Source organism: Phoenix dactylifera, unplaced genomic scaffold (genome assembly GCF_009389715.1).
Source record: "Phoenix dactylifera cultivar Barhee BC4 unplaced genomic scaffold, palm_55x_up_171113_PBpolish2nd_filt_p 000674F, whole genome shotgun sequence".
In the NCBI taxonomy this organism is placed as follows: Eukaryota; Viridiplantae; Streptophyta; class Magnoliopsida; order Arecales; family Arecaceae; genus Phoenix; species Phoenix dactylifera.
In genome coordinates, this window is record NW_024068061.1 from 223,591 (window position 1) to 247,996 (window position 24,406).

General features: G+C 40.3%; 1 protein-coding gene across 2 annotated transcripts; it reads left to right on the plus strand.

The window, feature by feature from the left end:
• Positions 1-355: 355 nt before the first annotated feature.
• On the plus strand, positions 356-24,274 carry LOC120106885 (trigger factor-like protein TIG, Chloroplastic). 2 transcript variants are annotated; one of them, XM_039119988.1, is made up of 14 exons: positions 356-744; positions 5,671-5,754; positions 6,609-6,737; positions 10,423-10,511; positions 12,217-12,400; positions 14,186-14,276; positions 17,782-17,936; positions 18,535-18,627; positions 18,776-18,868; positions 19,116-19,196; positions 19,279-19,428; positions 21,840-21,935; positions 22,738-22,811; positions 24,057-24,274. In XM_039119988.1, exons 1-14 carry the CDS (start codon positions 460-462, stop codon positions 24,157-24,159), a joined length of 1,707 nt encoding a protein of 568 aa, XP_038975916.1. In that variant the 5' UTR covers positions 356-459; the 3' UTR covers positions 24,160-24,274. The 2 variants fall into 2 exon arrangements, with proteins under 2 accessions (XP_038975916.1, XP_038975917.1); XM_039119989.1 differs by lacking the exon at positions 24,057-24,274 and adding an exon at positions 23,543-23,978.
• The last annotated feature ends 132 nt before the right edge of the window (positions 24,275-24,406 follow it).

Here is a 24,406-nt window from a genome sequence, read left to right on the forward strand (position 1 = left end):
CAAAGAGAAAGACGATTGGGACTAGATCTGAACCAGGCCCGACCTGGACCCGTCTCGACTCAAATTTTTTGGATTAGACTGAGTTATATATGGATCTGACTCGATTCAAATAATTTGTTGGGTTAAAAATTGTAGCCGTGGATTCAGGCCGGATCTCGGTCCAATATTAGGTCTTGAATAAGAGACTGGGCTGTGTTGAGTTACTAAGGACTCGATTTAACTCCGCCCATTTGCATCGAAGGAAGATGTCCCGCGTGATGATGCAAGGAGGTAATTGGACTACCCCGCTGGTAAAAGATGATTTGGCAAGATAAAGGAAGGAATAAGGGTTATCTCGGCTTATTTCCCATCCAAACGCGGTCTTACAATTCTCCGCGAGCCCAACACGCCCCTTTTATCTCCTCGCCGCTCTGAAAAATCCCGAGTTCCAAGCAGCTTGTTTCTATCCTCTTCCAAAAAATGGAGCTCGTCGTTAACTCCGCTCTTCACCTCCTCCCCTCTCGCTCTCGTCCTTCGCTTCTCTCCTCTTCTTCTACGGAGATGCCGTCGTCCAAGAATCTCATGCCCGCATCCTCTCCGAAGCTCGCCTCTTCCCGCCATTCCTTCCCGCGCGTCTCCTCCTCTCCCTCGCAAAATTCGAGGCCGTTCGTTGTCTCTGCTAACGCCGTCGCGGTCCAGCACGCGGAGAAGGATCGGTTTCCGGCCGACGTCCGGGTCACGGAGACGAAAGAGCCTCGCTCCAGTGTTAGCTCCTGTTTCTCCCTCTCTTCCGTCCTCTATTTCTTTTAAAACGATTTTAATGTCCACTGCTAATTGGTTTGTATTAGAATTCAATTGTGTGTCATATTAAGACAGGTGGTCGGATTAATGTTGCATTATGACTTGCCTTGAGGTGCCCTTTCGTGTTAATTGGTTAGAGTTTTGTAGCTTTTATGCCTTGAATTCTCTATCCAGCCTGAACTTATTTCACTCGGAAGTTGGATTCATGTAATCTTAAGACGTTTGTGATGGATTTTTAGGCATATTGATGGTGAACTGATAGTAAGAATTTCGGAAATTTCAGAACAAGAATCCTGCCACATGATCAGTACCGCAAGAAAAGACAAACATGTCTACTAGACAAAGCAGGATATATATATATATATATATATATATATATATATATATATATATATATATATACATATATACATATACACACACACATATATACATATACACACACACATATATACATATACACACATATATACATATACATATATACATATATACATATATACATATATACATATATATATGTTGGGAGAAAATAAACCGCCCCAAAGCACGTGAGCAGGCCGCCAGCATATGGTCGGAGGCGCCCGACCTAGAGGGTGCCCGATCTGGAGGGCGCCCGACCTGGAGGACGCCCGACCTGGAGGACGCCCGATCTGGAAAGCGCCCGATCCCGATCTCGGAAGGCATCCGATCCCGGAAGCTGGATCTCGCCGACTGCCCGCTGCGGTCACATCCTCCTACGGCCCGATTTGGGATCATAAATGACAATGCATTGCTACATAAAGAATGGCTCAGACACGGCCGCGTCTAGCAACTACTTGTGCTTCAAGCTTCCAAGTCTAGACTCCGCGTATCATAATGGTCGACATCGTTTGCAATCATAGAGATGCGCCTTTTTTTCAGAAAGCCTTCTATAATTTCCTTTACGGATAGCTATGGTAGCTTGAAACTTCTCCCTGCTGGATCCTGCATTAATCTCCGGCTTACTCAAAAATTAATGCGCATGGCCTCTGCAGACCTCCGGCTTACTCAACGATTAATGCGCATGGTCTCTGCAGACCTCCGGCTTACTCAACAATTAATATGCATGGTCTCTGTTAACTACGGATCTCCAGTCCTCCATAGCAAATCAGCTTGGCTGCATCCAGTCAGCCGTGACAACTCCCTGATTCCGACCTCATCCTCTACGGCAAGGCATTAATTCGCATGATCGTGCATCAATTCATGCGACGTGCTTGGTTGTAGGGCAACCTCGCCCCATCACATCACAGGTAACCCAGCGCCCCTCTATAAAAGAAGAATCCTCCTACCTTGGAGGGGGCTGGACGCTGAAACTCTGGACATATTTTCCTCCATACATTCTTCCCCCCTCTAACTTAGGCATCGGAGGGCCGGCGCCGGAAACCCCGGCCACCGGCTTTTTTGCAGGTCCCCCGGAGGACGCCGCCCGCTGACGGATCGCCACCCACTGCCAGACGACGGAGCTCCTCTCTTCTCACCCAGTGGACATCTTCGGGTCTAATTTCCAGCAACAATTGGCGCTAGAGGAAGGGCCCGAGTCGTGGCCATGAAGTTGAGAAGTAAAGGAGCCTCCAATGCTTTCCGACGTCTTCCACCAAGTTCTGGACACTCCGTCCAAAACTCGCCGCCTCCGGCCGACCCGGTTCCCCAAGTCCAGCCGGAACAGTTCAACATCCTGGTGCAGCAGGTCCAGGCTTTGGCCGCCGCCGTCCAAGGCTTGTGGCGTGAGGAAGCCTCACCTATGCTACCTCCACAGGCCCTGGCCCAACCGGTGCTTCCTCCAAATGGACCGATCTCCCAGGGCCAAAATCTTCATGGCTCCTCCAAGGCTAATAATGAAGAACGAGCGTCTCCCCGAAGAGAACTGCCGAGGAGAAGCCTGGACAGAAGGCCGTAGCCTTCGGAGGCTGAGTCAGCCCCGGACCACCACGAACCGAAGCGGGCTACTGTGACAATCCCCCAGGTTGGGGAGCTCGACAGGAAGGTCGAGAACTTGGAGCGCCAGATTGAAGCGCTTCATAACAGGAAGGCAAGGCGCGAGGGTGACTTTGAGTTTACCACCAAGTTCCTCTTTTCTTGCCAGATCGAGGGTAAGCCGGTCCCACCGAGGTTCAAAATGCTCCAGGTGGAGCCCTACAACGGAACTGCCGACCCCCTCGACCACTTGGAGAGCTACCGAGCCCTCATGGCATTGCAAGGATCCTCGGAGGCTGTGCTCTGCAAGGCCTTCCCAGCTACCCTTCGAGGAACCGCTCGGCTTTGGTTCTCTGGACTGAAGCCGAGCTCGATATCTTCTTTCATCGGAAATCGCCCTGGGGCGCCACCGGAAAAGCTCTGTCACGACTGGGAAAGGAAAACAGGAGAAGAGAAGCGACAGAAAAGAGGAAAGCAGCCAAGCAAGACCTTTTTTAGGGCCAGGTTAAGGAGTTTATATAGACCCTCCCAACGGCCCAGATCGGCAGGGCTGGATCCCGCCTTTCGCCCAGATTGCGCCACGTGCCGGCCCCGAAAGCTGAAGCAGCACATTCATTCCGGGCTGGCGCCTCGAATACGAAATCGAGGCGGTGTCCCGTCGGATCCCGGAGCCCCATCATGAGCCCACTACACGAGGCGGCCTCGAAGGACGAAAGGGTGTCGCCCCTCTCCTCTCATTAAAAGCACCACGAAGCGCGCGGAGCGTCGACACAATTTAAGTCTCCCTGGCCCCCACCACTGCAATAAAAGCAACTACTTCCTACGTCCGAGCTCGCGAACAGCTCGAACTCGGAAGTCGGGGGAGTGTTGGAGGAAAATAAACCGCCCCAAAGTACGTAAGCAGGCCACCAGCACATAGTCGGAGGTGCCCGACCTAGAAGGCGCCCGATCTGGAGGGCGCCCGACCTGGAGGACGCCCGACCTGGAGGACGCCCGACTTGGAAAGCGCCCGATCCCGATCTCGGAAGGCATCTGATCCCGGAAGCCGGATCTCGCCGACTGTCCGCTGCGGTCACATCCTCCTACGGCCCGATTTGGGACCACGCCTTGAGCGGCTTACTCAACAGTTAATGCGCATGGCCTCTGCAGACCTCCGGCTTACTTAACAATTAATGCACATGGCCTCTGCAGACCTACGGCTTACTCAACGATTAATGCGCATGGTCTCTGCAAACCTCCAGCTTACTCAACAATTAATGTGCATGGTCTCTGTTACCTACGGATCTCTAGTCCTCCACGGCAAATCAGTTCGGCTGCATCCAGTCAGCCGTGACAACTCCCTGATTCTGACCTCATCCCCTACGGCAAGGCATGAATTCGCATGATCGTGCATCAATTCATGCGACGTGCTCGGTTGTACGGCAACCTCGCCCCATCACATCACAGGTAACCCAGCGCCCCTCTATAAAAGGAGAATCCTCCTACCTTAGAGGGGGCTGGATGCTGAAACTCTGGACATATTTTCCTCCATACATCCTTCCCCCCTCTGACTTAGACATCGTAGGGCCGGCGCCGGAAACTCCGGCCACCGGCTTTTTTGCAGGTCCCCCGGAGGACGCCGCCCGCTGACGGATCGCCACCCACTGCCAGACGACGGAGCTCCTCCCTTCTTACCCAGTGGACACGCCCGAGTCCAATTTCCAGCAACAATATATATATATATATACACACACACACACACATACATGTGTGTGTATGTATATGTATATGTATGTATATGTGTGCGTGTGTATGTATGTACATGGATATTTGTGAGACTGTAGTTTGTGAGCTATGACTCCTCTAGCATGACAAAATGCTCTACACCGTTCTGCAAAAGACTTGATTTTTTGTGTATCGTTCAGTACAAGACATTCTCAAGGAGTTAATGTGTAGCATTCTCTTTCTTCTGCAATGTGGTTGATAAGGCACCAAGAATTTTGTTCTTTCTGATGTTTCTTTTGGGTTTACTTTACAAGTTGGAAGTCCACATATATTTCTTTAAAATGCCCAACTTGTAATACTTTTCAAGTTTGAGATGCATATAAGGTCGTCTTGTTTTGGTAGATGTATGTTTGATTAGTATCTAGGAGTTTCAGCTATGCAAGTCAAGATTTTCAGCAGGTTATGAGTGTTGCATAGGATGATCTCCTTAATGTTCTAAGGAATAAACTCTCTTGAGTGATGGCATTCAGTCTTCAAGGAGGTAAGGTTACCTGGAAGCGTGTCTAACCAATGCTTAGCTGGGTGCCTGCAATACTATGCAAGAAATTCCTTTTTGTTCCTACTATAATGTGATGTGCCTTGGATGACAGTTGTAATGGGTAGGCAACAAAACAACCAGCAGTTTCTTTGTGTTTAATCGGGTATTCTCTTGTAGTATGAAGTATGAACTCTTTGTTACATCAAGTTTGAATGCCTAATGATCAAGTGTCAGGCAGTTTCTGCTTTCCTATGTAAAAGTGTAAGATCAGCTGGAAGCTGGAAGTTGCTCTTAACAATATAATATCGGTTCCACAGTTCCAAAGCAAATTGTTACTCAAACGGAAGATTGCATCTGTAGTTTACCGCTTGATCTCTGGGCTGCCATTCTATCACCAATAATCTGTCAATGGAGGTCATTTTATACTCGAGTATTTTTGATAAAATGTTGCATTCATAAATTGTGTAATCTCTTTATCGTAACAAAACGCGAAGAGAGGATTGATAAATCTGGTCCCATATAGATAGGTTAATGGTTGTTGGTTATGGTCATATGGTGCTTTAATTTTTTTGGCAAATATTACAATGGATCTTTTCTGATATATCCAGTTCATTCTACATCCAGTTCTATCTTGAAGATAGTTATGGTTTAATTGTGTTTTCATTTTGTTGTTTTATGGTAATCCTTTCCTGATTGACTGGTATTCTCTGCAGGTTAGATTAAGTGTAGAAGTCCCTCCTGCTGTATGCCAGGAATGTTACAGAAAAGTGTTAGATGAGTTTGCCAAACGGTCAAAGGTATTTTTTATTTATATAAAAATTTCATTTGATGATATAATATCGGACATTGCATGCACATTTCCTGAAGCAACTTGTTATAAAAATTTTAATGGTGTACTTGCTTCCTGTTGGAAATTTTCTTATAGACTATCTATTAATGCTCTAACAGTTAGGTCGATTACTTGATTATAATGTGAACCTGTTTACTATACTAAAGTAACAGGAAAATAGATAATATAAAAGAATCAAGAAACATGTTATTTATTCAAATAACAAGTTCACCTTTACCAAGCTTTATATGATGTTGATATGAAATATATCATCTCTAAAGGATCAGTTCCTTCCCTCTTCATAGATCTTACTTTCCCAATTCACACCAGAAATTGGGTTTTGTGTCTTTATCCTTGTGATGTCTCAATTTTCTGAGTCTTGCTTTTATGTTTATGCACCCATAAATATATCTCCCATAAGGCAAGACAGTCTCAGATACCTTCTGACCACTTACGTCTTAGAATTCCTTTGCTCTGCTATCCTCTTTTTTGTCCTTCAAATCAAGCATTCCAACTAACAGGGGCATGACTTCTGGCCTTTATCTTTAACTGTCGATCGTTTTTAATCAGTTTTCCAGGAAAATCACTTGTGTTAATGTACTTGAAACAAGACTAGCAGTTTGTGTCCAGCAATTCATCTTTTAATTATCCTCCATAAGTCTTATTTTCTTGCTTTGTCTTCCCTTTGAATTATAAAGAGGTTTTATGTTTGGGATCATGCATCATGTATAAGGATAGTGGCTATGTATGCATTTTTTTTTTTTTATAAAAAGAATGAACATTATAATGTAAATCATGCCAGATTTTTAAATTTATGCTCAGGTTCCTGGATTTCGCCCGGGGAAGAAAATCCCAGAAAACATACTTGTTAACTACATTGGTAGACAAAATATACAACAGGCTGCTATTGAAGCAATTCTAAAGAAAACTCTTCCACAAGCCATGTCTTCGGTATGTAACATTTGCTTTAGCACATGACTTATGTAATAGAACCAAAATTATTTTCCATTTCATTAATGCAATAAAAATGTCGTAGTTTTAAATAACTGACTTATTGGTAATTATTTTTGTCACGATCCGGATCCGGATCCGTGACACGGCCGTGCTATTGCCGACTACCGTCTACAATAGCATGAAGCCTCATACTTGGGTAACAGGGTAGTCAAACTAGTCAAACTTTTAGTTATAAAAATTTGCAGTGTATCACATAAGGTAATGTAGGGTACAGAGCTTCTATAACATTTTATGTACACAAAATGTATGTTTACCCCAAAAGAGAGAAGCCCTGATTCGAAAAGAAAAGTGTCTTCGATGCTATCACTGGCGGTGATCTGAAAGAAAAACATAAATGAACGGGTATAGCTACACAGCTCCGTAAGTAATCCTGCATAATCTTACCGGATCAATCATAATGCTAAACATGTTTAGGCAGAGTTTGAGAAGCTAACATGTGCATCAAATAAATTCATAATAAAATATTCATACTGAGCCAGCAAATCGGTGCTTGTTTCAGCAAGTATTGTTATGAAAATACAATGTAAAACCGTATGCACGGCGCCGGGTCTTTACACTCTCAGACTTATAGCTACGGCCGTACTTAACTCCCACGGCAGGGATCGTAAGTCAGTTATTCTCCCGTCTCCCACTGGCAGGGTCCCATACGCTCAGTTATTCTTACCCATTAGCGGAGGCCATCCATAGATGGCGTTTGAGAGTCCATAAGTAGTACTTTTCACAAATAGTACGCATAGATAGAGTGAAAATACATCAACGGCAATTAATATCTGATCTTAGGTTTTATGCCACAAATACTATATTTAATGCACTTATAACATCATAATTCATGTAGTGCATAATTCAAAATGCATGAATAACATTTTAACTCTTTATAAAACATGATATATACATGATCCATAATGTAATAAGATTAAGGCAGGCTGCTTACTTTTTCCACAATTCATTTAAACAATTTAAATTGCATGAATAATACTTGTTCATCTTATAAAATGTGATACATGATCTATAATAAGATTAAGACAGGTTACTTATGTATGTGATCCTTAAATGTAATAAGATTAAGACAAGTTACTTACAAAAATTCGCTTTCCAATTTCTTACGTTTGGGTGACAAATTCTTGATCACTTAAATTAATAACATAGGGGTCACATTATTCCCTATTTATTTCATAAATTTATCATAACATGAATTCACTGGCTTGGATTCATCTAAGGATCTGGCCCAAGTCCAATTTACCCAATTTGGAGCCCTTGGGCTCGATTTAGAACCAAATTAGGTTCACGCAGGTCAATTGGGCTTTTAATTAAAAGATGGGCTTGAGTTAGAGTCAGCCTGTGGCCAATTTGGTCTCCAATTAATTGAATTGGGCTTGAATTGGGCCTGATTTGAACTCAATTAGGTATGCTGAGACTAACTCAGCTCAATTGGGCTCGAACCTGACTCAAGTGGGCTTGGATTTAGCCCGATTTATTCAATTATGGTTCGCTCAGACTTAGCCCAAACTAATTGGGCTCGGGTTCAGGTTTAAAGTGCCCAATGAATTGACTTAATTTAAATTGGGTTCAGACCCAATTGGGTCTGTGCTTGGCCCAAATTAGAGCTAGCTAAGTTTGGGGATTTGGGTTCACTTGGATTCAGCCCAAACTGATTGGGCTCGGGTTTGGTCAATTTGGCTAAACCAAAATTACTATTTATTAGGCCTAACGGGTTTCGGACCCGAACTCAGATCTGACCCGTTAGGCCGAACCCGTTAAGGGTCCCATTTTCCAGAGGCTTCTCGCCTCTTTGTCTCCCGCTCCCCTCTCTCTCTTCTGGTCTCTCTCCCTTCCTCCTTCATCTTCACCGAAACCCTAGCCCCTTGATCTCCCTTCTTCTTCCTCCGGCCAAAACCTCCGGCCTGCTCCCTTCTTTCTCCCTCCTTCCTTTCTCTTGCTTCCGCCCCCCACCTCCTCTTCTCCCTCTTGCCGTGCCACCGTGGGGTTTAAGTCTCCTCCGGGAGATGCTCCCACCTTGGAGCGGCAAAAAGGAGAGGGTAGGGGACCCTGGACCTCCTCCGAAGTGATGCCAGAGGAGTCGAACAAGGTCCCCGAGGTAGGGCCGAGCCCCTGGGGGCTCCCCTGAGGCGGCTGACACTTCCTCGGCCTGCAGCCGCTCTGGCGACTGCAACCGAGGGGGTGCACCTCCTCGAGGTGAAGGCAACGAGAGAGGGAGGGGCTAAACCTCCTCCGTAGTGACGCCGGAGGAAGGTTTAGTCTTCAGGACTTCCCTCACCTGCTCCGGTCATGGCGAAGGAGAGCCACCGTCCGAGGATAAAGCCTCAAGGTCCGGGTAAGTAAAATATATTTATTTTTGTTTATTTATTTTCTTCTTTCTTCCCCTTCTTCTTTTCTTTTTTTTTCTTTCTCCTTTTTCCTCTTTTCCTCCTCTGTGGTGGCGCCACCACCTCCTCACCGGAGAAGAGGTGGGGCTCGGCCGGGGCCTGGTGGCCCTAGGGCAACTGCGGCCGAGCCTAGTTGGGCTTGGCCCGGATGATTGCTGGACCTGGGCCGGCCCTGGTTGGGCTCGGCCTAGTTCCGTTATTGGGCCTGGGCTGGCCTTGGGTCTTACTCAGGCCGGCCCGCGGCCTATCCTTGTGCGTGGGTCTGGCCCGGGGTGGAACCCGTTGGCCGTTTACTCTTCTTCCATCTCCTCTGTGCTAGAGTCTTCTTCTTCCCTCTGTTTCGTTGTTGAAACAGAGGGGAGAAACATTCCATAGAGGAACTTCCTCCCTTTTTATTTTGTTTAAACCTATTTACTTAAGTAAATCAGGTCTTACCTTGCTCCGAGTTGGCTGCAGTCGAGCAGTACACCCTTTAAGAAATCCCTCCTTTCTCTTCTAGAGCTTCAGAGGTTCAGCTCCTTCAACCTTCGGCTCCAGGGTTCGGCTTCTCTGGTACAGTACTCCTGAGGGCTAAGGAATAAGAGGGTATAGTAAATCCTAAGTTAAGAAACTGAGGGTTTAAATAAACTCCGCTTAGGAGGTGACCCTTGGAGAGGTGGCACCTTCTCCTTCCTCCTTGCTCCAGAAGCCTACAACTGCCCTTTCCCTCAGCCCAGCTGGGCTTGTTCTTTCAACCTAGATGAGAGGTGGCGGATTCCCATTTTGCATGGATGAGGGCCCAACAGCTGGCCTTCCCCCCTACTGGCCAGCTGGGGCCCCATCACTTCAGCCCTCAGGCGTGAGGTGGCAGCCCTCCATGGGCTGCCATCCATGAGCCCAATACGGCCCATTAACGACCTGGCCCAGATACTCTTAAACTAGGCCTCAAAAGTATTGGGCCCAATTAGTATTGGGCCAGGACATTGCAATTTTGGTACTGTAAAATTGACTTGTAGTTTTGGATTTCATCTTTGTTTCACTAGTGATCTTTAAGATAGCGGGCTTTTTCATGTACATGCTAGTTTCTATTTATATGTTCATAATAGACTTTCTATCTTATGTTCTCTTGGAGGGTTAAATGGAATGAAACTTTTGCTGTGTTGATATTCTAGTAGAGCGGTCAGTTTCAGACACTGATCTTATATTCCTGCTCTTGCTGTGATTTATTACTATTTAACTAAAATATTGTATTAATTTAGGTAGAGGGAAGGGCCTTAAAAGATTCTGTTCGCATTGCAACTAAGTTCTCAGAGATGTATGACACTTTCTCTCTCCAAGATGTTCTAAGGTTGGTGAAACTTCTTGATATTTTTATTGTTTCATCATTCTGAACCTATTTGATATGTCTGTGATGTTTCCATTCTTTTGTTCTGACCATGTCATTCCTTTTACATCCTTCTAACCTTGTAAGGGAAACAAGACTGTGCCATTGTCTTTGTTTCGCCATACATAATTCTGATAAATTATCTTCTGTTGCTTCTGTTACAAGCAAAAAAAAGATTCTGTTTGGTACTTGATTATGTATTCTACATTTTATTTTTATATTTCTTTGCAAAGTATGCGCTAAGTATGCTGGAAATTTTACATGACAGCTCTCTGTTTCCAAAGATAGGCATCCATCAGTTAACAAAAAAGTAAGCTTGATTGTTTTGATTTCCTTCTCGTTTGAGAGAGATTTTGGTTGTTAAGCACCCACACTACAATGATGCAGATCCTTTGGTTGCTAAGCAAAGGGGTGTGACCCAACGTCGGCGGAACCGGGCGGTTCCACCCATTTCGAACTATACCGGTGGCTCACCGGTATGGTTCCGGCTCCGAAAACGTAATGCGTTCTCGGAGCCGGATTAGAAGAAGAAAAGAGAGAGCAAGCGGGGGAGGGAGGGAGAGGGAGAGGACGTCGGCGGAGGGCCAGTGGAGCCCGGCGTCCCTCCCTGCCTCCCCGCTCTCTCTTTTTTCCTCTCTCGTTCTTCCTCTCCCCCGTTTGTTCCGCTATGTCGATACGGGCCCGGCACAGTACGGCGTGGGCCTGTACCGAGCTGTCCCATTGGAAAACCGGTATGGGTCCAGTACCGGTTCCTCCGACCATGGTATGACCATTGGGGCAAGCCCCAATTCTTGTGTTGATTATTTCAATTTCATTTCACATTTATCATAAGATAAGGAAAGAAATATTTTTCAGGGACTTGCAGTCAAAGATGGTTTGTTAGTTGAAAGGGATGAATGATGAAGATTCCAAAGCATGTTGCTAACCTTAGACGGGATTAATCTTGTTGGTCATAGCTATGTTTATGTTGAAAACAAACAGCATCATGGAAATCAAGGGAAGCGAGGTGGACGGACCAAGAATTTTAGTTGACACGGGGATTTTGTTCTTTTTTTTTTTAACTTTGGTTATGTGTGCTCAGGGTCTGTTATTTCAAATCAATGTTTCATATTGCATTAGAAGTCCTAGAGAGATCTGCACAAAGATTCAACTTATGCCAAACAATGTTGTATCTGCATCCTTTTTGTTGCAAATTGAATATAATTTTATACATTGATAATACATAAAGTGAAAAGAGAGTTTCACAGACATCTGATCCACATACCCAAATACTCAAATGTGTTTCATGAGTCCCTCTTATTTGTACTATGGATGGCTGTGATCCTCCATTCTGATTTTATTATTTATATATTTTGTTAAATGCACAACCAGTTTCAGAGGTGCAATTCATTTTCATATTTTCCTCAAATTATCAGCTGGAGTAAGTAGGGTGTATTAATTTTATGGGGTTTTAACATTTTGGAGTTGAACAGCCACATGACATGGAGCCTTGTGAGTGACTCTCTGGACTTTGAGTTTAATGTTAGAGTATATATGTCCATTATAAAGTAAATCACAAGTGATTAATTGATATCTGCTAGTTCTGTTTTGTGTCATGAAGAGCTGTTACAGACTTAGCTGCCTATGTTCCTAGATAAGTATTCTTTAATGGATTCCTTTTATCTCTCAGATATGATGTTGTGGTCGATGTGGCTCCTGAGATCAAATGGTTATCAGAGAATAAATACAAAAATATGAAGATTATTGTTGAGATAGACGATATCATTAATGCTCAAATTGCTTCTGAAATAGAGCTAAGACGCCGTCACAAGGCTCTAGGATCGTTGAGAATTGTAACTGATAGAGGCTTGCAGGTAATTCTTGATTTAAATGCACCAAGTATGAGCTCTCCCTTTAGTTATTGTTTAATCTGAATTGAATTGTTGTGACCATATTTAGAAAGTTACTTCATAAGAAGCTGCCCCTGCTATTCATAATAAGGCAATTGTGTGAAACTCATTTTCATTCTTTAGTAGCTGCTGAGTTGAGGATCAAGTTGAATATTACTACACTCATCATATGCTTCCCATTATTGTGTTCAATGGGATGTTTAATATCAAATTTTTTTATCTCACATCTTGCTGTTCAGTTTCATATTATAAGAAGTTAACTTTCAGACCCTTTTTTATTTTGTAATATATGCACTTGTAGATAGTGGTGAGGACCTTCGTCAACCTGATACCTTTTCTGAAAGTTAAAAAAAAGGGATTACTTTTACCTAGTTATGGTAATTTGCATTTGAAGATAGTCATTTACAGGATGGTGTTTTTGATGGCTCATAAGAAGCTTTATCGGACACATGATTTGTACTTTGGTAGTGTTATTTTTGATGGTTTTATGCCTTGTATCAATACGTGAAAAATGTCAATTGTCATTAACAGGCTAGAATTAATAACCTTAGCTAGACCAACAAGGCTTCCCTATATGGGCTTGACTTTATAAATCTTTCTTTGAATAATGTCTTTGTGAATGCAAGCTTTCCAATTTTTCTTACTTCTAGGTTCCTTCTCCTCATAAATTCTCAAAGTCTTATGCCTTTTGAGCTCCTTTCCTAACCAGGCCTACTTGGGTGTTATCTGGATTTGACCATGGATCACTGTAACACAATAAGTTATCGAGAACACTGTCGACACCATCTTCATCTCTAAAATGTTGATCTTATTTTCCTTGACCTTTTATTCTCATGTCATAAGTTTCCCCTGGTTTCATTGTCATGCAAATGCTCCTAGCACTGTTAGCATGTTTCCACTTCATCTGTGCACTAATCATAATGGACGTGTCATCTTTTCTTCCTTTCTGTTTATGTTAAGTGAAGATCATAAATGGAAATTTCTATCTTGCATTTCTTGACCACTAATTCTGGAATTACCTTCATTTTCATTTATTTTCTGCTAAATTTGCTGTGCATATGTTCTCCTGATCTCTTTGACTTATTCTTCTAAGTTTTCCTCCAGTCAGGGTTGTCAATGAATGGCCCAGGTCTGAGCAAATTCAAAGCTTAAATGGCTTAGCACAATGACTGGCCCCAAAATAATATAAAGCCAGGCCCATGGGCCAGCCTATTAACAGCCCTACTACCTGAAAGTCAAGGTATTGCATGCCAGTATCATTCCGGCCTGGTACTGGCATGAAGACATTGTACATACAAGAATGCAACTGGTATTGTACCAATGCCATGTGCTGCAAGGCAAGGCACAATAATATCATGTCATATCAACTGTGCTGACAACATTTTACTCCATTCTACTGCCATGAAGTTTGTTCAGTCATCTCAGCAATTATTGATGTTTTATGAATCTGAAGAATTTTCTTGAGATATATCTTTACTATGTTCTGTTTCCATTATATTCTTAGCTTTACTGAATTGGTCACTCTTGATCTTGTCATGCTTTCTTACTAAAATTGAATGGACCAGCTTTCATTCTATTTCAAGTTGTTAGCGGATATATAGTTTATACAAAATCCTGATAGAATTAATAATATATTATGTGCAAAATTAATATCTTTTGTGGACAGTAACCTAAATGATTTTGAACATTGAGCTATCTTGCATCTAAACATTATTCTCTTACTTCTAAAGCAAGCTTTGAACTTCTTAGATTGGCGATCTTGTTGTCCTTGATATATTTGCAACAACTCTGAAAAGAGATGAATCTAAAGGTGAAAAAATTCCATCTGCGGAGAGAAAAGGTTTGTCCTTTTTAAATTCAAACATCTCATTTGTCATGATTTTTGCATTTTACTTTCTAATTTCTAACTCTTTCTCTGCCTCTGGTACTGTACCTTGTTCTGTTGCCATCAATAAATTCCATATTATGTTCACAAAATAAATTGCTTCACTAAATTATCTGATGTTGTTTATGCTGATTGTGCGTTTTGTTCTATAGTTAGAGCATGTGGTGTTGTTAGTGATTGTCATAATGTAGTACTTCTTAATGCAAAAGATTAGTTGAGTAGATTTATGCGCATGACAAAGCAAATTTGCAAGAAATGTCCCAGTATTCATTATGAAGCGCCATAACTTGTGGTAATGCATCTTGAATATGTAGAAAACTTATGCAATATTTATCTTAATTCTCTTTCTTTTTCTGAAGAAAATTCTTAATTCTCTTCTTATTTTGCCTTTCCTTTATTTATTTATTTATTTATGTTGTCATGTTATTAGATCCCCGATCCTTGGTATCATGCATCCCAGTGATGCTTAACATGATTGAAAGGCTTTCCTTGTTACTAGTCCTTTTACCATCACCATTCACCAATATTTCCTTGTTGAGTCATCTACTCTTCCTGATAATTTAGTCGTCTTACCAAATTGTCTTCTATCTTTTCCTCTCCGTTGGTGTTCATATGTGAGCACTTATGTGCATACATGTGTGCATGCAGAATGTTACAGTTATGCTGCCTAGGTTAATCTTTTAAAAAATTAAGTAAACAATTGCAAATTATCATTATTTTCCTTTAGTGAGGTTTGTTTTGGCTGAAAGTGGTGAATAGTTTGCTCATCAAGAGTTGTATGACAAGTGAAATTAATCTTCTTGTAAAATTTCTCAAGTGGATAGCCCATTTGTTTTCTCTACTGTTCTGATTGCATTCATACTATTATAAAATCATCTATTTTCCATAGGAACCATTTTTTGTGTATGTACAATTTAAGTTGCTCCACATGATTTCTCCTGCTACACTAACTGTGATGCTGACTTTCTTGTGAAGGATTATTTCCTATGTATTTTTTTTTTCATCTCCTTTATCAGCCGTTAACGACCTCAAAGCCTAGATCCTAATGACCTCTTTCTCCAACATTCTTAGTTTTTTTTTCCTTAAATAATATCCCTTCTCTGCAAGAAATCTTAAATCTTAACATCCTGCATTTTCTTCTATTTTAGGGCATCTTCCATTTACTAATTTTGACTCATGATCTTGGTTCTATTCTCTTTCAATATTCCTTCCATTAGTTCCTGTCCTGCTTTGTTAATAGCCTTAATCTCTTGTCTTCATAGTCTTGTTTGAATCCTCAACATAAAAAAAGAAGTAGATGCAGATAAGAGATTAAATGTGACCAACTACTTTAAAAGTATTTTTTTTATAATTGAGGGGCTTTCCAAACATGTTATTGCTCCAGCTCAAGTTTTTAAAAACTGCTGGAACATGACAGTACAAGCAGTACTGTGAAAACCGGTACTGTAGTGGTTTTTCTAAAGCCGATATGCCCTCTAGTATCAGTTTTTAAAACCTTGTTCGGTCCATTTGCTTTAAAAAACTGAAAATTAGCAATGCATATGCAAAAGAAAATGAAGCTCAACACCCCCCCCCCCCCCCCCCCACACACACACACAAAAAAAAAAAAAAAGAGAGAGAGAGATAGTAGGGTAATCAGTAAGGAGCATCATACATCATGTGCTGATTGACACAAACATCAGAGGCAAGGAACATAGTCAATGAATTGAGTCAACTATGGTTTATTCTAATAATATTTCTTCTATTTATTTTGATTATTTCTATAAAATATTTATAAGTTTTAAAATGCCAAGATAGTTTTTCGTAAATGTTAATAGTTCATCTGATGGATGACATTAAAACTTTTTTGAAAAAGTTTGATCATATTCTTTTTAGTTTGTCAGTATTTTGAAAAAAACAGTCTCTTAAAAAAAAGTCTCAATCCACTTAACTCTTGGGTTATTCTTATTATACTTATGGTACTTTGAACTTGTAATGAGCATGAAGAAATTAACAATACTTCTTTGTCTTTTGAGTTGTTTCTACCAGATCGGTCACTCAAGATCTTTGACCTTCACTCAAACCAGTTGAAAAAAATTGGATCACTTGATATGGATTTGTTGAGAATGATTCTGGCATATTAAAGTAGAAAGCACACAGGTCGGATCCTTATGGTCAGAAAAGGATCTCACCTTTTATAAAGGGGAGAGAAACATGGATTTATAATGCTTAATCAATGAATCTAGAGAATCAAAATTTTGTGGATTTGAATCCCAGAAACCGACTCTAAATTGCATCAAGCATGTTGAATGCTTTGATTTTTCCTTGATTTGATGTGATTTTTGCTGAATGCAGTCTGACTTATGATGTATTTAGAAATATAACAGAATGTTTTTGGAGATTGTAGAACAGGGCATGATGGCCCATGGCTGGCATGGCATGTACAACATAATGCCTTTTTGTGCCAGCATAGCAAGGGGTCTAAACGAGCCGAGGTTCAATGAGCTTGGGCCTGATCAAGCTTGGCTAAAAATTAATTTCGAGCATGAAATACTTGTTCAAGCTATGTTTGTTTACTACAATTTAAGCTCAGTTCGAGCCTACTTTAGAACGAGCTGAATGTGAACCTAAACCAGCAGCTTGGAAACCCTTAATCAAGACAGAAAATTAATTCAAGCTTAAACCAAGCTCAATTCAGGCTTGATTTCGAGCTTGATTAATCCGAACTAACATTTAATGGATTAAAACGTCAAAACATATGCCAATCAAAGTCTTGATTATAAAGAAAAAGTGTAGAAAATAACTAAAAATACTATGCTGCCCTAAGAAAATCGAGCCTTACCAAGCCAAGCTTGAATTAGCTGGGTGTTTTTTTGGCTTGGGTCAAAATTATTTTCGAGCCTAAATTGCTGGCTCAAGCTCAGTTGTTTAGTTTCAAACCAAGCCGGAATTGAGCCTATTTCAAGTCAATCCTACCCGAGATTGAGCCGTCGGTTTTTTTTGCCACCCTAAGAACAGGAGTTGTTCCCAAAAAAAAAGAAAAAGAAAAAGAAAAAGGCGGTCATGAAGTATTTTTAATTAAAAGTGTTAAACAAAGATTTAATAGGTGGCTTCCCAATTCGTGCCTGCGGACAATACTGGTCATGGTACATCGGGTGCCAGCCAACATGGGCTGTCACCAAGAAATAGTACCACCTGCTGATGTGGAATGACAATTTAGACTCACTGCATTTTTGAAAAAGCAAGTTTTCTCTTTATGGAAAAAAATCTGGAGATTACTGTATGAATTATCACCAATAACCTATAAATTTCTTGTGGGTTCATATTTATTTTTCTTGAAACAGATAATGATATTATCAGAGTGCTACCAACACGTCTGTGATATGCTTTAAGTTCTCTGGTAGTGTTTATCTCAATGAGTTTGCTTTGTATCCCCATGAAAAAAGAATAAGATAAAAGTCCTTGGTGGTTTTCCTTCCAGATTTTCACTTGGACACAGAAGAAAGTGATAATCTTCTTCCTGGATTTCTTGGTTCGATAATTGGAATTCAACAAGGTGAAACAAGGTCATTTCCACTTCAGTTTCCGGAATCTTGGGGACAAGAAAATGTTCGAGGTGTTCATGCACAATTTACTGTGAGTTTCATTATTTCTAAGCAACTGCTGACTATTGATTAGTAACATCGCAAATCTTGTGTTTGACTTGTGTCCCAGTCCTGTTCAGGACTTTCCAAACCTAGCAGTTAAATGTTACTAGCCTTCTTAGTTAGCTAGGTGCAGGCGTTGCCTGATGAACCAAATTCTGTCTATATATTTTGATAACAACCATGTTGAGCAGTAACTTTCTGTAGCGACTCACTAGTGTTATTTGTCATGTTTTGCCATTTTATGCTATCATATTCTGGAAGACCATAAATATATGGGTAGTTTTTCCCGATGGTTGCTTCTATTAGCCGAATATATGTTTTTGATCAGTGAGCTAATCAGAACCATTGTTACTTTTGTGGCCGGATTCTTGTTTTCCTACCAAGAATTCCAACTTATTAAGATCATCCTATTGCAAAGTATTGACTATTTATCCATATGCAAGCTTAAAGTTGAAGTGCTTTTATGAATAACCCATCATGGCTCTCATCTGTAATTTCCAAAACTCTACTTCAACCTGACTTCACAACAGTTGCTGTTTTCTGTTTAAAATCAGTACATGATGGTTTTGTAACTCAAGCTTTTTTAGGTTGAATGTAAAGAACTCTTCTACAGAGATTTACCAGAACTGGATGACTCTCTTGCTGAAAAGCTTCTTCCAGGATGCAATACCTTAAGTCAGGTTCTCTCTTTACCTATTGTTAGCTTATTTTAGCAATGGACAAAATTTCTTCACCATGAAATAATCTGTGCATACAGAAACCAATCATCTCTTGTATAATATTTTAATCCAAATTTGTTGATAATTTTTTGCTGGCTACATTGCCCAGGTTCGAGAAAAAATATTGCAGAGATGTAGGGAAATGGAGCAAACTGCCCTAGAACAAGCAACGGATAATGCAATATTAGACCAATTGAGTAAGGTGATGTGCTAGTTCAAGAAATTGGCCTTGGTTTCCATTTGTCTTCAAAGATATTTAAAATAATATTTGTTGTTAACTGAAAACCATTTCAGGTTCACAGTTATGCATCACATTCTTGTCATTGTTCTGCATGGAGCTCTTAATCATACTGACAATATTTCCTACTTTACATGCCTTTCTCCCTACAGCCAATATTTGTTTGGCATATTTATTGTGTAGTATTTATGTATTTCCTTGATATTTTCAGATCGTTGAAGTTGATATTCCTCAGTCCTTGTTTGAGGAACAAGGTAGACAGCTATATGGAGCTAAACTTTTGCAGCTACAGGTAAAAGGCTGAAATCTATGTATATATGCATGTATGTATTATTAATTTTCTTTCTGATATTTTCATGCCTTCATGTGAACAGGCAGGGAGGAAACTAAATGAACACCAAGTAGCATCTCTTTCAAGTGAAAAGGCAGTAAATGAATACCTTGAATATGAGAGGGAGAGTATTACACACTTGATAAAACAGATGTTAGCTGTTGGTGAGATTTTCAAGGGTGAAAATTTGCAGGTAGATATTCTACCAACCTTTTGGATATTTACTAGTCAGAGGATATGATGTGGTGGATCAATTGTTCCTGTACTCAATTGGAAGTGCAATAATCCTAGCTAAGAGCTATGATGGTTTATAGTGCATAAAAACACATTACACTTAATATACAGGTTTCAAATTTTGGTCCTGGAACATCTCGGTCAGGGACCATGTCGGGACTGTATTGAGATGGTACCATCCGTACATTTGGAACCAGTTGGTGTCCCAGTGATTCACGAGGATGCCAATTTTTTCTGTCATTTACTGCCCTTTGTTGTTTTTTATTATTTTTTACAGAGAGTTCAAATTAAAGCTTCGGTAGTTTTTAGGTGCAACGACTGCAATGTGGATCTGTAACAGATTTCTGGAAGAACAAAATTCAACAAGAGAAAGAGACATTTCAAATCGAATTCAAAGACCTTCTGCAACTGCCAATAACTGATCATGATCTTTTGGATATTTATCAAAGTTTTCTTGCATTTTAAATCATTTTTTGCATTGTCTCAACAACATTATTAGATTCCAGCCTAAATTGTTTTTAGATCATTCATATTATATCAAAATAAAGGTTTAGCATAGTATATCTTGTTCTATAAAAACAACATTTGTAGCATCAGAAGAATACCTCTAAGGAACTTACACATGTACTTAGCTTTTCTCCAATCATCACTTGACGGTGCAGATTTGAGAATAAAGTCATGCGGTCAAAGTTAAGAATGTCCTTGCACACTGATGCAAACTCCAAGATGTAATAGGTGAATCCCACTATCTTTCTACTTCAAGACATAGAACCTTCTTAAACTTCATAGAAAATTTTGAAGTTTTTATATACTACACAAAGTTACGGATTTTAGTAAAGGATATTGGAAATAATGCTAAGGCCATCATTAACAGTAAATTAAGAATGCGAGCATGTCAACATGTGAGTATACCTCCCATTAACTGGAAGACTTCAAGAGAGCTGCTACTTGAGAGTCTAGTTATCACTATAGGCGAGGAGATTGCCTAAGATCATCATGCATTGCCTTTAATTGAGTCAAAACCACATCCAAATGGAGCTCTTTGTATGAGGAGATGGTGCTAAGGTAAAACTTGAAATTCATTTCTTCAATATTCATGGTAGATCGAAATAATGTAAAAGTTGAAATTTCTTCGGTATTTGTTGAGCTTCAAGATTACTGAGGTGTAGCCCATAAGAAATCAGGTTTTGATTTTTTCGATCCAACCAGCCAGTTCTAGAATTTTTTTGGGTCAGCCTAACCTATTGGCATATGCGAGACTTTCCAATTAAAGAAGTGAAGGAGTGGGAGAAAAATTGGAGTGCCTTGACAATTCTCCTAGTCCTGACTTTTCCTGCATAACAAATTCCATATTCAAGGTGATGTTGACCATCTTAAAATTATCAGGACTAGGATCGATGGGAATATCCTCTCCTAACTCCATACTTTGCCTCTTTACAAGAACCCTTGCCCATATAGTTACTGCATGAATGGGGGCTTTAGTCATCGAAATTGGGTCTAAATGGACAATTTGCTGTGGGTGATCCGAGCCTGATTATTTCAACTGAAAATCAGCAAGAAATATTATAAAGAAAGTTCTGAGAACATGCCACCAATAAATTATGTATATAATCTTTCATCTAAAGTGTTAATGAATTTCTACTCCTTGGTTTGTAAATTGGAGTATAGCTGTTAATTCAGAATTTTCAAATTTTCATAATTATCTTTAGTGGGTTTAATATTTTTCAAATCTAGCCTTCTGAATAACTTGGTTTCCAAAATATTATGGTGAAGGCAATGCACATGGCACCTTTATGTAACTAATGGGTGCTGGTGTATTGCTACATAACCATGTCAAGATACTGCCAGATTGATCGGATTTTAAGTGAATGTAGAAACCTATCAAGGATGTGCCATTTTTCATGTTGCCTCTACTTGTTTCCTTTTTCCAAGCAGTTAAACAGATCAAAGCTTATTGGTTATGGCTTTTCCTGCTTTCAGTATTCTTGTGATATTCACTTGTGAGTATTTTCTTTGTTATTTATCCTGCTCCATTAGTTGGAAAACAAGTGTTATTTCCTTGCCCATTTATTTATTGCCCCCTCATTTATACGTGAATTAAGTTCTACAAATTAGATCATATCAGTAATGCTCAGGCCTTTTAGCGGCTTGGTCTTGTTTACACGTTAATAAGTGTTGGTGTGGAATGTGTGCCAGATACAGCTCAATTTATGTTGAAGTTTGGTAAACATTAATCAGTAAAGGCTTACTTATTGGTCATGTATTGGTCATGTTAGTTAGCTCTACACTCATGAATTTGAAAATCTAATGATTCTCTTAACTTACTGGTTAGAACTTAAAATTAAGATACTAACTCTCAATTTTTTGTAGTATCCAACGGAGGAGCTTGTTAAAGAGGTTGAGAACTCTGTGGCGGAGTTCAAACGCCATAACCAAGAATATGATGAAGAGCGTATTAGAGAGCAGGTTTTTTTTATTACCGTCCCATATACAATCACATGAAATTTCTTTATTTTATTATATTTTCAGTTCAATTGATGTTATGAGCATGAGTGAGGATTTTTGGACCTACACATGACAAGAACAGCATGCGTGCATTATTTCATCCTCTACACATCCCATACTATTGTGCAGTGTCGAGATTCATATATATCTATTTCTTCTGTCAGTCTTGGTTTACTCACCAAAAAACCCTTCAATCTACTTTGTCTCATGCACATTTGTTTAAACCGTTGATATCATGGGGAAAAACATATCTTGATTAGAGCATTCTGAAATGCCCCACATCAATGCCTGCATGTCTAAATATGGTTTGGGATTGGGCTGCTTGCCTAAGAAATATAAATAATGGACATGTAGGAAGGAATTGTGAGAATTAAACCACCTGAACAGAATATTTGAGTATGGGTAGGTTCTGTCAGTTCTATGTGCAGCCTGACTATGTAGGGACTTGTATCAGCCTGACTGACCACTACACCCACCCCGAAATGTAAACAAAGGAAATTCGTCCGCCCATCAAGACTTGCGAGAGGAAGATGCAGAAAAATCACACATTCCATCTCCATAAAAAAGGAACCTTGCAAACAATATACTTTTCACAGATGATTTGCCACATTTATAGTCAACAGAATCTTGTTACCTATTTTGCCTGTAATGCTAAACCTTGAGTTGCTTCTCCCCGTCTTTAAGAAGAGAAATTCTCTTGTTGATACCAATTATGCTATTACAAGCATTAAAATGAAGTAACATTTTCAATGAAATTACACAGGTTCAAGATGTTCTAGAGGGAGCAAAGGTGCTGGAATGGTTGAGAGAGAATGCTGACATCCAATATGTAAACAGGTGAGAGTCTAGCAGTCATCAGCAATAAATCTGATTATCATCAAGGCATTTGAAATTTTGTGAACTTACCTCCTCCTTCAATGAAAACAAATTTATTTGTATCCACATAAATATTGTCTTCCTCCCAATAGATAATTTCTTGTTATCTATATTTTTGCATTGCTGCTCAGATTTTGGGTAGTGGAAATAGAATATGCCCAGTTAAATAGTTTAGGCAAGCATGAAATTGGTTCAGCAAGAGCGGTACCAGCCAGACCATAAATCTAAGAAATGTCGGAACACCATGACTAAGTACTAAAGCCATGGTTCAAGCTATAGCTCCACTCTGATGAAAAAGTATCCTTTTCTCTTGAGAGTGGTGATTTCTACTTGATTGGTTCCTTAGGAGTGACCTTAGATCAGCAATCAAACTTCAATTATTTTGCCACCAACATAGTAGTAACCTCATGGTGGCATTTCCCTCCTCTTGATGGAGGTTTTCTTCTTCTTCTTTTTTTTCTGAGATATTGATGGAAGAGATGTGTTCTAATCCGGCATGGTCTTCCCAAGTTTCACAAGCCTAATATGTACCGTCAGAGAAGGGAACCTCTTCTTTCTATTCTGTATTCCATCTTTTTGCTGACTATTGAGTTCAGGCTGCTAGTCCCTCTTAGATGTGCTTGCCCTACTGGGAACCAGATAAGTATTTGCTTATGTGATTATCTGGGGTAACGTTGTGTCCTTAATTGCAGGTAGGTTTAACACCGATAAGCAATCAATCTTGGATGCAAACCCACTGTGGGTAGGAATTAGGATGGATTATATATCCTTTTGCCACTCTTCTGGTTCCTCTTAGAAATGAACCCACTAATGCTGATACTATATTGCCTCCACCTCCTTCAAAGTCTCCGCAACCAGACATTGTTCCTTATGGAGAAGGGTGACCCTATAACAGGTTGGTATATGTTGGAACTGGGGCGAGAACAGGTTTTCTTCATGGCCTGCTTCTCGTTTCGTTCTTTTATCGGCATGGATGCCAGCTTCGGCAAAGTAACTCGATTCAAGAAGGTAGTATTTCTGAGAAATCATTGAGGTCAGAGTCTTCTAGTACCGAGGAAGTACCCTGCACTGTTAAGACCATGAGTCCATACAAGTTTGAAGATTTGGAAAAATGGGTTCTTCATGGTTCCTTGGAGAATCAAGGGATCTGCATTTTTACTTCTGAGTCCTGAGCAAGAGCTCATGCTCTCAAATTATATGTTCCAGGATTTGTTCATGTTCTGTTGGAGCTAGCTATTCTCAAATAAGGAAGCTGCATCATTTGAGGCTGATGAAGAAACTATTTCCATCATCGATGTCATTCCTATAGTTGAAGAGTCCTGCAAGATGAACTGTGATGTTTCTGCATCTGATCCTCAGATCAAGTCATGTATTGTACCGACCAGTATTTACACCATACTAATGGTCAAAATCACAAACCAAAATGACTCCTTTTGCCTTTGATAAAATAGTTGGGACAGAGCATTTTCTTCTCTTAAAATTCATTAACTCATGAGAAATCCTTTGACTTGAATCCTCTGAATTATGGCCTGAAACACTTGAAAAGCCTATTTTAA

Bases quoted from the DNA above. Each gene is read 5' to 3' on its own strand.
- LOC120106885 (XM_039119988.1), top strand. From the start codon at position 460: ATGGAGCTCGTCGTTAACTCCGCTCTTCACCTCCTCCCCTCTCGCTCT. The intron at 19,197-19,278 runs GTAAAAGGCTGA...TCATGTGAACAG, and splicing joins CTAAACTTTTGCAGCTACAG to GCAGGGAGGAAACTAAATGA. The intron at 22,812-24,056 runs GTGAGAGTCTAG...TATATGTTCCAG, and splicing joins GACATCCAATATGTAAACAG to GATTTGTTCATGTTCTGTTG.